We start from the raw sequence: 12,448 nt of genomic DNA, 5'->3' as shown, positions 1-12,448 counted from the left end.
ATTACTGCTACAACTTGATGTGGAGGTGCTGGAACATGATCAAATCAACCCTGTTAATCTCTCTCTCTCTCTCTCTCTCTGAGGGCCTGTGTGAAACAAGAAACACAATCTTACCAATCTGCCTGCTTTCTGACAACACAAGGCTTGCATAATCTCTATATAGAAAAAAAGAACACTACACACACAATCCCTTAGGGATAATGTTTTATTGACGTGACCTCTTTGGTATAATCAACTGTTTATCTGACTGAAAAATCTCTCCTTTATCAATACTGCCTTATGTTATGTGCATGTAAACTTATTTGTACAGTCTAGGGTGTAAACAAGAAAAGTTCATGCCTGTTTTGTTCATGCATTGCATAAGTAGCCTATTCGGTCTCGAGAACTATCAAACATGACCTCATTGTCAGGGTCAATAAGTGGGAAGAGTCCATGTTCATATGATATTTTTAGGCTTTGTTATAAGTTCATATTCTCTGCAATATGCGTGACTATTCTAGACTATGTGCCGCGCATCATCAGTAGGCTAATTGACTTCTCATAAAAGTGATGCTTGATGAGCAGGACATCTCATTTCTCATATCTGTCTCTCCTTCATTCCTCCTATCGTTCCTTCCCCATTTCCGTCACAAAAATAATTAGGAGGGGTTAGGATAGTAGGAAGGAAGGGAGGATGGAGAAAAAGAAATAATCTGCAGCCTACAGCCTACCTTCTTTGGGGGTCTCATGCCACGTCCCATTTGTCTGTTCAGACCTTACTACTTTGGATTATGGACTATGTAGGCTAGTTGCCCTGGGTTATGCATTTACATCATCATTCATTATCAGGTTCAAATAATTATCATAACCCCTGATTGGTGTGGTAGGCCTAGTTTGTTTCATAAATATTACATAGAACATAGAACACAATTGTTTGGCTGTAGCCATATTGCAAATGTCTGTAAGCTATCATGTTTTGGCCAAACAATGATAATAGTTTTAATAATAAACACCATGCCTTCTCTTTGGCAATTTAGATAACGGCTATAATGCAGAATGTGAAAGTGAACCCGGGATGCTTTGTGCTCACAATGCACAGATTATGTGAACCGCTCAGCAGACTTCAAAGCCAACCTCCCGAGGTGGTCTCGGCACGGTTCACTTTAGGGGGTCTGATTTCATTTGGAAAGCTCACATATGCACAAAAAAAGCTGGGTCGTTGATCTCATTTAGAAGGCTGAAAGGGTCCAAGTGTGGACGCAGAACAGACTTGTTCCTAATATTCGTATTAAAACTGTGTAGACGTAGCCTCAGTTGCCTCTGTGAAATATGTTAATTTCAGTGGAGGAGCCTAAACCCAGGGACTGAGCAGGGGATTGGGTGCTGACACTCCGACAAATGAAGACTTGAATGTCCCTTAGGCTGAGCACATACAGAAATGAACACATGAGTGTCCCATTTATAGCATGCTGGGAGATGACATGAATATTCCTCACCTGTATAACATACACATGTATATCCCTCAGGCTCAGCACACAGATGAACACATGAATATCATTCAGGTTCAGCACACAGAGATGAACACATGAATATCATTCAGGCTCAGCACACAGAGAGATGAACACATTATTATTCAGGCTCAGCCCACAGAGATGAACACATGAATATCATTCAGGCTCAGCACACAGAAAGATGAACACATTATTATTCAGGCTCAGCCCACAGAGAGATGAACACATGAATATCATTCAGGCTCAGCACACAGAGAGATGAACACATTATCATTCAGGCTCAGCACACAGAGAGATGAACACATGGATATCATTCAGGTTCAGCACAGAGTGATGAACACATGAACATCATTCAGGCTCAGCACACAGAGATGAACACCTGAACATCATTGAGCCTCAGCACACAGAGAGATGAACACATTAACATCATTCAGACTCAGCACACAGAGATGAACACATGAATATCATTCAGGCTCAGCACACAGAGATGAACACATGAACATCATTCAGACTCAGCACACAGAGAGATGAACACATGAATATCATTCAGACTCAGCACACAGAGATGAAAACATGAACATCATTCAGGCTCAGCACACTGAGAGATGAACACATGAATATCATTCAGGCACAGTGCACAGGCAAATTACCTGCATGAAAGGCTCTCTGTGCACTGGTTTGATTCCGGTGCAGCCAGGTGTGTTTGAACCTGCTGGTATTGTTAATGTAATTAGTGTCTACACGGACTCGGTTGAATGTTGCACTAGGGAATCAGCATGTTACGATAAAGAAGGATATATGCGTGTTCAAATTGTTATTATTGGGCAAACAGGATGTTCAGTGTCGGAGGGAACATGTAAGGATCAGAGTATAACAGAAGATGTCGTTACAACACAGCTGACGATCCACCAGAAATATATGAGTGTACAGAAAAAGCCTTTTGTGCACGTAGTCTAGTATGAAACATCTTCGCTGACAAGTGGGCGCTCACATGGACTCGTCTGGACCCAATTTACAGAGACGCCTCCATAGGCTGTCTTCCAAAAGCAGCACTATGCATGTTTTTTTACCTTAATATAACAACTCCGAAGCCAATTTGATGGTAAATGAACTTGTAATAGGGGAATTGTTCACCGGACATAGCCATACAGCATAGCTGGTCAGCGACCCGCAGATGAAAAACCAGATTTGCAACTTCAGGTCTCATTGACCCGGATATATTTTATGGGAATCATGAATTGGGGGGCAGCCGTAGCCTACTGGCGCTTCGGACTTGTAACCGGAGGGTTGCCGGTTTGAACCTCGACCAGTAGGAATGGCTGAAGTGCCCTTGAGCAAGGCACCTAACCCCTCACTGCTCCCCGAGCGCCGCTGTAGCAGGCAGCTCACTGCGTTGGGATAAGTGTGTGCTTCACCTCACTGTGTGTTCACTGTGTGCTGAGTGTGTTTCACTAATTCACGCATTGGGATAAATGCAGAGACCAAATTTCCCTCACAGATCAAAAGAGTATACTTATACTATACTGAAGCATTACTGCCACAACTTGATGTGGAGGTGCTGGAACATGATCCAATCGACCCTGTTACTCTCTCTCTCTCTCTCTCTGAGAGCCTGTGTGAAACAAGAAACACAATTTTACCAATCTGCCTGCTTTCTGACAACACGAGGCTTGCATAATCTCTATATAGAAAAAAAGAACACTACACACACAATCCCTTAGGTATAATGTTTTATTGACGTGACCTCTTTGGTATAATCAACTGTTTATCTGACTGAAAAATCTCTCCTTTAACACTACCGCCTTATGTTATGTGCATGTAAACTTATTTATACAGTCTAGGGTGTAAACAAGAAAAACCTAGCAAAAAAGGTATAAAAATAAAACTGTGCATAAAAATGGCCCGGAGCTAAATGATGTCCGTTATATTTGCTAAAGTCTAATTCTGGAATGGTATAATGCAGTGCCTTGGCCTGGAGAGGGCCTTGTGTTAAGGTGCTAGCACACTGCCCCAAAAAACACCAACAATCTCCAACAAAAACCAACAGTGTGCACTGTCAGTCTGTGTCTGCTGGTGTTTGTTGGATGGTGTTGTTTGACTTGTTTGAATTGTCTTTTCAATTACTGTCTGTGCAGTGTGGAGATGGCAGTTGGTTTTCTGAACAATCTAAAGACTGCAACTAAGATCCTTGATTACTAGCTCCACTTTAACCCCCTCTGACTGCAACCAGCAACGACCTTAGAACGTTGGGGTTTGTTTGGTATTGTCTGGGCAACTTTAGAACGTTGGGGTTTGTTTGGTATTGTCTGGGCAACTTTAGAACGTTGGGGTTTGTTGGGCACAGAGCCATAGAAGGCTCTGGTTGGGCATTGTCTGGGCAGTGTGAGAGTTCCTTTAAGGGCAGGATTTGGGGAGGGTGAGCACAATATCCTGCAGGCTGGCCCGCTCCTCCCGGATCTCCTGGAGGTTCTGGTCCAAGCGGGTCATCTGGTTCTTCTGCTCCTGGGCTGCGGTCTTCAGGGTCTGGATCTTGCCGGACAGTGCTGGACTCTCCACGCTGCGTCTCAGGACCAGCAGCCGCGAGGCCGTCTCGTTCAGGATATGGTCGAACTTCTCTAGAGACGAGTCCTCTTCTGAAGGAGAGAGAGAGAGAGAGAGAGAGAGAGAGAGAGAGAGAGAGAGAGAGAGAGAGAGAGAGAGAAAGAAAGAGAGAGAGATAGAGAAAGAGAGAGTCAGAAACTATGTGCACAGCACCCAAAACACAAACAACATGTTGTATAAACATTAACCACTAGGTGGTACTGTTTCCTCACGCTCACCTAATTTGCTGAGCAGCTGAGTCAGTGTGTGTGTGTATGACTCCAGCTGAAGCTTGGCCGTCTCCATCTTCTTCATCACACTCCCCAGTGAAGCCTCAGGCTGGGGGAAATAGTGCAGGACAAGATCACTAAAGCAAGCTATGCACGTCAGAGTTAATGACACACAAACACAGACACAAACACAGACACAAACACAGACACACACAGACACACACAGACACACAGACACACACACACACACACACACACTGTTGTGTCAAAAACTCCACAGCCAAGGCATTAAACTCAGGAACTTCCTTGGGGAAAGAGCAAACGCCATTGTTTGAAATAACTTAATTTGTGTATTATCACCACTTCAAGCTCATTTGCGTCAGGACCATTTGATAAATATGTCAGCAGCAGAGAGACCATTGGGGTCAGGTTTTGGGCGATGTGTGTGTAAAGAAAGTTGCAGTGTGTAGTTGAAAGAACGGATATGTCAAGTTCCCATGAAACATTGGTTTCCTATAGTGTTTGCAGTAATGAGGTTGAGAGGTCTAGTAAGTATTAGCATGTATTAGCAGTATTTAATACTTGTTCCAGGTCTGTAGGACTGGAAATCAATAAAGCAAACATTGTGTCCGAAATGGCTGTGGTTATGGCTGAATAACACTACATGATTACGTAAGTTATCAACAGTAGCAATTTGCAGACTATAAGCCTACTCTCCGGGGTAGTTGCCAAAGCAAACCCAATTTCATGTTTTTATCGCTTCTTAACAAAGCAATTCACAATATCTTTTTAAATATTTTTTTTATGCCTTATATTGTGACAGGACAGTGCAGAGAGTGACAGGAAGTGAGTGGGAGAGAGAAGGGGTGGGAACAGGAAATTACCCGGGCCGGACTCGAACCAAGTTCCTCGTGGGCATGCGGACCCATGCATGGTACGGGTACGGTAACCAGTGGTGCCACAGCGCCCCCACCCCAAGCAATTCACAATATCAAATGAAGTTAAAGCTGCAGTTGGCAAGATTTTTTTGATCATATTCACTGAAACCGACACTATACTCCGACAGAACCAATCAGAGCAGGGCTGTGTGAGATCTGACTGTCAATCACAGTCTGGTGCAGTCTGGTGCGCACTGACAAGCACAAACTCGATGAGAGGGTGCTCGGTGGAAGTGGTAGAGGAGGGGCATGAGAGTTGTAAACATGAACAATTTTCCCCTCAATCTGTCAATTTGCCAACTACAGCTTCAATTTATATAGGGATGTGTGATCCCAACGGTTGCTTTAATAATGTAACATATGGCTGAATATTCCAGCGGGTGTCTGAAATATCTCATTGGTCTATGCGGCAGAAGCAGGGCAGCCAATGTGAATTTACATGCCCCTTACTGCTTCTACTACAACCGTGTGCTGCTTGTAATTACGAACTGGAAATCCATCTAAACGAAAGTAAACTAGAAGTAGATAAAGAAGAACTAAGAGGATACTTGTGTTGTCTTTTGTGTGCTTCAGTGTTGAGCAGGCAGATTTCAAGTTTGAGCAAAAGCTGAAGTTTAGACCTACATAACTTTACACGCACACGCACACACACACACACACACACACACCCACATACAGACACACACATACAGATCAGCTCAGTGCTGCAGCTTTCTTTCTTTGCTTATAGGTAAGGTATTATCCTGAAATTATGCTTGTGCACAAAGAATGTGTTGATATCCAAAAAGGAAAGGCAAAGCACCCTATGCTTGCACAGGTCATGTCTGCAAGGGTGCATAGGCCATCTCTTTTAAGTATGCATCTCTGTGCTGTAATAGTAGCACTACCTTCCAGTACTTGTTGTAATGTTCTTGCTAGTTTATCTATCCGATACATACAGGGGCGCCGCTGGGGGGTGGGGGTGGTAGTTAAGACGATTCTAACGGCCCAGCACTGACAGGGGGCCTCCAGAGAGTCCCCCTGATAATACTATATAATATAATATAATATAATATAATATAATATAATATAATATAATATAAGTAGTATAATATAATATAATATAATATAATATAATATAATATAAGTAGTATAATATAATATTATATAATAGTAGTAATAGGGGGCAGAACTATTGTCTGTCATGGTGTCCAAATTTTCTAGCAGCGCTGAGTGCTGAGTTTAATCTCTGACGTATGCATGCAGTAGCAGTAGTAATGAGCTCCACCTCCTCTGTCTGCGTCTGCGAGAGCATCTGTGTGACGATGCGCTCCGGTTCACTCAGCTGAAGCCCCGCCTCCTCCACAGATGATCTCAGCTGCACAGACGCTCTCTTGGCCTGCTTCGTCTGCGTCCGGGTCGCTTTTGCGTTCTGGTTCACAAAACAAACAAATAATCAGAAAGACAAATAAACAAGACTACAAGTAAGTGGGTAAGTATGCAAGTACGTACAGTAAATAAATAAGTAAGTAAGTCAACAAGAATGCAAACAAAAGTATGCGAATGAGGTTTAAATATGGGTGGTGATTTTGAATTTGTGTTTTGCTGTTTTAAATAATTTTGAACGTGGCCTGATGCCCAAGGGCAGCAACCGTACAGATTGCAAGAAAACCCCAAAAATCTTTCCTCTTCCAGTGAGAGGGGGTTGGTTTGTTAAGCCTCGTCCACACACGGCGATTCACTCATAGCCTGCCCCTTATTTGCCTCATAAACTGAAATTATTCAACTTTTTTTCGTGTCGCCAGTGGTTGTTTCGCCTGTAATCACTGAATTACATCAACATGACATCGTCTCTTGGTGCTAGTCGCTTGCAGTCTGACTGGGGTTTTATGCTAAGCCAGGCCAACTCTGCCCCTGCCTGCCATGCTGCTGGTAGCATAGGGATGACACTGGCCACAAAGAGCGTCTATCAAACTAACCAACACGGCAACAATCAGAGGCCATTGCAGCTTTGGTGGTTACTGTCATCTAATGACTTCATCCGATGTCTGCGCTAAGTAGGATTGCTAATTTGGTTAATTCATTGTGTTAAGACGACAGGACTCCATTAAAACTAAAAGCAAATCAATTAGAATGACACAGCAGCAGCCATCGCCTTTAGTGGATAACACGTTTGCATAAGTCACTGCGACACAATACAGGAGTGTCAGCGGTTATTAGTCTAAAAGCTACATTAGCTGTGTAAATATCAGCTGAGTCTAATTCTTCTGCCTAGTGCCGTGTTGTTTAAAATGGTCATTAGGCTCTGAGGTTCATACATTAGGCTTGCTGTAGAGATGAGGACATTCAGCTGTAATGAGGAAGATTTCCTGCTGCAGAGAGGTAGACATCCTGCTGCTGGCTAAGTAGCTGTTTCATATACCACTCACTGAGAGCCAACCAGGAGTGCAGATCCACTAAGTGGTTTTTTAACAGCCATTATTAAACAATAGAGAGAGAGACATTAACTTTGAACCCCCTTCTCTCTTTCTTGCCTCTTTATCTAGGTGATTATGTACAACAATGCTTTCAGGAAACGTACCCCTGAATGTGAGGGGCTCTCTATGAACTAACCGTGACACCTGTGGCAGGAAGTAGCAGCACAGGTGTGCCCAATTAGACTGCAAATGTGTCAAATGTGCCCAATCAGATGACAAATGTGCAAAATGTGCCAAATCAAATGTGACCAATCGGATGGCAGACATCTTAGGAACAAATCCGGCTCATATCTGGGTAGTTTCATGTCTGCAAAGGGCTGGTTGGCTGCCATTTTGTCCTAAAACAAAAACAGATGGGCATAACACACACATAATCAGTTGTCCCTGGCTGGGCATACAGGTCACATGTGAGCATGGGCGCTCTAGGGCAGAAACCCATGGCAGGGTGCGTGAGTGTATTTAAGTGAACAGTGCTGCTGCAGGCACATCCCCTGGAGTCACCCAGTGAGGGAGGGAGGGAGGGCGGGAGAAGGGGAGCGCCTGTTGAGTTGGATTCCCCCCAGGCCCCAGGGCGAGGCTAGAAGGCAAGCGAAGAAGCATCTGCCTTGCAGCACATGAAAGCTGAGACAGAGAGGCATCAAGCATTGTTTTACTTCTTCTGGGTCAGAGTGAGTGTTAAAAAAAAAAAAAAAAAAAAAAGATATGGAGATCCCTATTAATTGACTGATCCATCAATTTATTTACTCCACGTTGCCAGATAGTGATTCTGTGTTGCCAGATTCATCACATTATTCAGCTGTGCAACTTTCCGTCAGGTCTACAACCACAAGTTGAGTTGTAGACTTTATAAATTGTGAGCTGCTGTCTCCATCACACCCAATGTCAGAACACATGCACCAGTTCAGGTGCTGTGACCTGAATACGCTTCCCTGACAGGTTAGCCCGACTGCATCCGCTTGCAAGTGACTGTGGCGTAGCACTGAATGCCCGCTGTCCACACTGAACCCATTAAATATGTCCTCCCCTTGCGTCATCTTTCTGGTTCAAAATAGCAGAGCAACGGGAGCGACACAGAGAAAATAGAGATGGGGCGTCCGACAAAAGTTCTGTGTTGCACGGCGCTGCCAAACACTGCTTCGCGTATAAGTATAATTATAAGTAAATATACTCTTTTGATCCCGCGAGGGAAATTTGGTCTCTGCATTTATCCCAATCCGTGAATTAGTGAAACACATTCAGCACACAGTGAACACACAGTGAGGCGAAGCACACACTAATCCCGACGCAGTGAGCTACCTGCTACAGTGGCGCTCGGGGAGCAGTGAGGGGTTAGGTGCCTTGCTCAAGCCGTTCCTACTGGTCGGGGTTTGAACCGGCAACCCTCCGGTTACAAGTCTGAAGCGCTAACCAGTCCAGTAGGCCACAGCTGCCCCCTTTTTAAAATTTTTTTTTTTCCAAGTACAATGAGGGAAAACAAAGTGATTCAACTGATTTTATCTCTAAGGCCGACTGCAGACTGCCAGCGTGGCGTGAGCGTGTCAGCTGCGTGGCGTGAGCGTGTCAGCTGCGTGGCGTGAGCGTGTCAGCTGCGTGGCGTGTCCGTTTTCATTTCAGCTCCCATGTTAACAGGTTAGAGGTTGCACACCGCCTACATGACACTCACGTCTCAGCCATGCTGAAAACACGTGCATGCTAGAAATAGGACAAGCGTGTTTGAATCGTTTCCATTCAAAAGAGACAGTGAAGAGATGTTTTAATAGGCAGAAGGGCCGTCGCAGTACCGACGCAGTGACGCGTTTCAGGTGTGAATAGAGAAAGAATATGGGACACAACTGGCACGCAACAGACACGCCAGGCTCACGCCAGGCTCACGCCACGCCGGCAGTCTGCAGCCGGTCTAACGTTCGCCTGCATTGCATGTAGTTAGGATATGAGCCCGCTGAGCTGGACCGGACCGTGGTTGCCATGCTACGCGCTGCACCGCTCCCTCACCTTGGAGACAGCGTGGGCAGAGTCCTCTGCCTGGACTGCAGTGGCGTTGGCCTGCGTAGCGTTGTCCATGGCGACTCGGATGAGTCTCTCGGCGACCTTGACCTTCTTCTTGGCCTCGGCCAGTGGCTTGTCCTCCACTAAACGGGCTTTCTGCACTGCTGCCTTGGTCTGCGTCTGCAGGCGGGGCCACTTCTTCTGCATACCTGAGGGAGGAGGTGGACACTATTAACAGCCTGAGGGAGGAGGTGGGCACCGTTAACAGGAGGGACTGACCCACTGATTCCCAGGTCAGGGGGTGTCGGAGGAGGAGGTGGTCTGATTCACTGATTCTCCAGTCTCCATGTGTTATGCAGGGGGCTGGAGGTCAGGGGTTGTCGGAGGAGGAGGTGGTCACAGAAAACATGGAGGACTGATTCTGCAGTCGTGTGTTAGGGGAGTACGGAGGGTCACAGAAAACATGGAGGACTCTCCAGTCGTGTGTTATTTGGGAGGAGGGGGGGGGGTTGGGTCACAGAACATGAAGGACTAATTCCCCAGTCATGTGTTATTTTTTTTTTTTTTGGGGGGGGGTCACAGTAAAGGTGAAGAACTCTCCAGTTGTGTGTTCAGTCACGAGTGTTATATGGGGGGAGGGTGTTGGTGGGCAGAGTAGATATGAAGGCCTCTCGACGCTTTGTACAGTCATGTGTTGTGTCCGCATGTGGCCAAGGATGGGAATCTTTAAGAGACGTGGTGCTGTCTACTACACTATTTCATGTGGTGTGTATTATGCTATTTCATGTGCTGTCTGTTATGCTATTTTTATGTGCTGTCTATTATGCTATTTTATGTGCTGTCTATTATGCTATTTCATGTGCTGTCTGTTATGCTATTTTTATGTGCTGTCTATTATGCTATTTTGTGTGCTGTCTATTATGCTATTTCATGTGGTGTGTATTATGCTATTTCATGTGGAGTGGGGCACAAGGAGGCTTTAGAAATGGAAGGAGCGCAAAGGAAGCAGTCAGTTTATCTGTGCTGCATTGAGCTGCTTGCTCTGTGCTGCAGTGTCTCTACTCTATTGCATTGTGCTGTTCTGCACAATGGTAGACTGCCTTGTGTAATACATACAAGGTGATGGTGATGTCCAAGGGTATTTATTGAACTAGCGAGTGTTGCACTGAATTGCATGATGTGTTTAGGTGTGTGTGTCTGTGTGTGTGTGTGTGTGTGTGTGTGTGTGTGTGTATCTTTAGTCTGCAACATGGCCTCATATCCTTGCTAAATGTGTAGCTCTCCTCCCCCCATCATGATGTCTCCTCTAGAATCATCCACCTCTCCACTCTCCACCTCTCTTCTCCATCTCTCCATCTCTCCACCTCTCCATCTCTTGGCTCCATCTCTCCTTCCTTTCACCTCTCCATCTCTCCACCTCTCCATCTCTCTGCTCGATCTTTCCACCACTCCACCTCTCCATCTCTACCCTCCACCTCTCCACTGTCTCCATCTCTCCACCTCTCCATCTCTCTGCTCCATCTCTCCAATATTTTCCACCACTCCACCACTCTGTTCCAACTCCACACCCCATTCTCTGCCATTCTTCTCTGTTAAATTCTGCTCTATTGTCTTATGTTTAATTAGATTGCACTTCGTGATTGCAGCCAAATCTATTTTTGCTCCATTCTGGTGCCGTCCTCCGGAGACCATTTGGCCCACGGCGTCCGTGTCAGGCCCCCGGCCCACACTCATAGCTGCCCACATGGCTGCCTGTTTGACGGCCTGCTGGCTCCCCACAGCTGTGCGCCAAAAGTGCCCCCCTCCCCCACCACTCCCTACCCCCTAGCCTGGGCACTCGAGGGAGGTTGGCATGTGTGGAGTACTCATGATCGGTGCCCAGCTACCAGAGCGCAGGGCAGAAATGCAATCATTTGTTGTTTAAACGAGAAACAAATCGCCATGCCAATGATGGAGTGCCTGCCTGTTCCCTTCCCTCCATCCCTCTCTCCCTCCCTTCATCCCTCCTTCCCTATCTCCTTACCTCCCTCTCTCCCTCCCAATCCACTTCTCTCTCCCCCTCTCCCTGAACACCCAGAGAGTCTTGATTGAACCTATTTGTGGGGCTTGCTTGTTTATCGGTGTGTTTATTTGAGTGTTGTGGTCCTCGTCCAGAGTTGTGATTAGGGTGGAATGAGCCTGGGAGAGAGAGAGAGAGAGAGAGTGTATGTGTGTGTGTGTGTGTGTGTGTGTGTGTGTGTGTGTGTTGGCATGGCAACTCGGCAGACGGGCAGACAGACTTTGGGGGGTTGGGGGGGGGTGGTGATGGAGGAGTATACGGCACCTTCTAGATTTCTCTGCAGGGCAGAGGCCTCAGACTCAACCTCCTTGGCCTTCACCACAGACGATAGAGACGCCACCTTTAACCCCTCGGCCAGGTCCGTCAGCTGCAGAGGATCCGGATATGGAGAGAAGAGGGGATATGGAGAGAAGAGAGAGAGAAGAGGGGATATGGAGAGAAGAGAGAGAAGAGAGGATATGGAGAGAAGAAGGGATATGGAGAGAAGAGGAAAGAAGAGGGATATGGAGAGAAGAGAGAGAAGAGGGGATATGGAGAGAAGAGAGAGAAGAGAGAGAAGAGGGGATATGGAGAGAAGAGAGAGAAGAGAGGATATGGAGAGAAGAGAGAGAGAAGAGGGGATATAGAGAGAAGAGAGGATATGGAGAGAAGAGAGAGAAGAGAGGATATGGAGAGAAGAGAGAAGAGAGAGAGAGGGAGAGAAGAGGGG

General features: G+C 46.0%; 1 protein-coding gene across 1 annotated transcript in view; it reads right to left on the bottom strand.

The window, feature by feature from the left end:
* Positions 1-3,207: 3,207 nt before the first annotated feature.
* Positions 3,208-12,448, bottom strand: part of lamc3 (laminin, gamma 3) — a gene marked incomplete in the record, with an annotated part of 110,239 nt that continues 100,998 nt past the window's right edge. The window contains 5 exon segments of the mRNA XM_048259700.1: positions 3,208-4,123; positions 4,310-4,409; positions 6,506-6,649; positions 9,687-9,889; positions 12,004-12,106. Coding sequence (XP_048115657.1) covers positions 3,885-4,123; positions 4,310-4,409; positions 6,506-6,649; positions 9,687-9,889; positions 12,004-12,106 — 789 coding nt within the window.

Source organism: Alosa alosa, chromosome 12 (genome assembly GCF_017589495.1).
Source record: "Alosa alosa isolate M-15738 ecotype Scorff River chromosome 12, AALO_Geno_1.1, whole genome shotgun sequence".
Lineage (NCBI taxonomy): Eukaryota > Metazoa > Chordata > Actinopteri > Clupeiformes > Clupeidae > Alosa > Alosa alosa.
The sequence above is the reverse complement of the archived record's forward strand: the minus strand, read 5'-3'. Positions and strand labels throughout refer to the sequence as shown.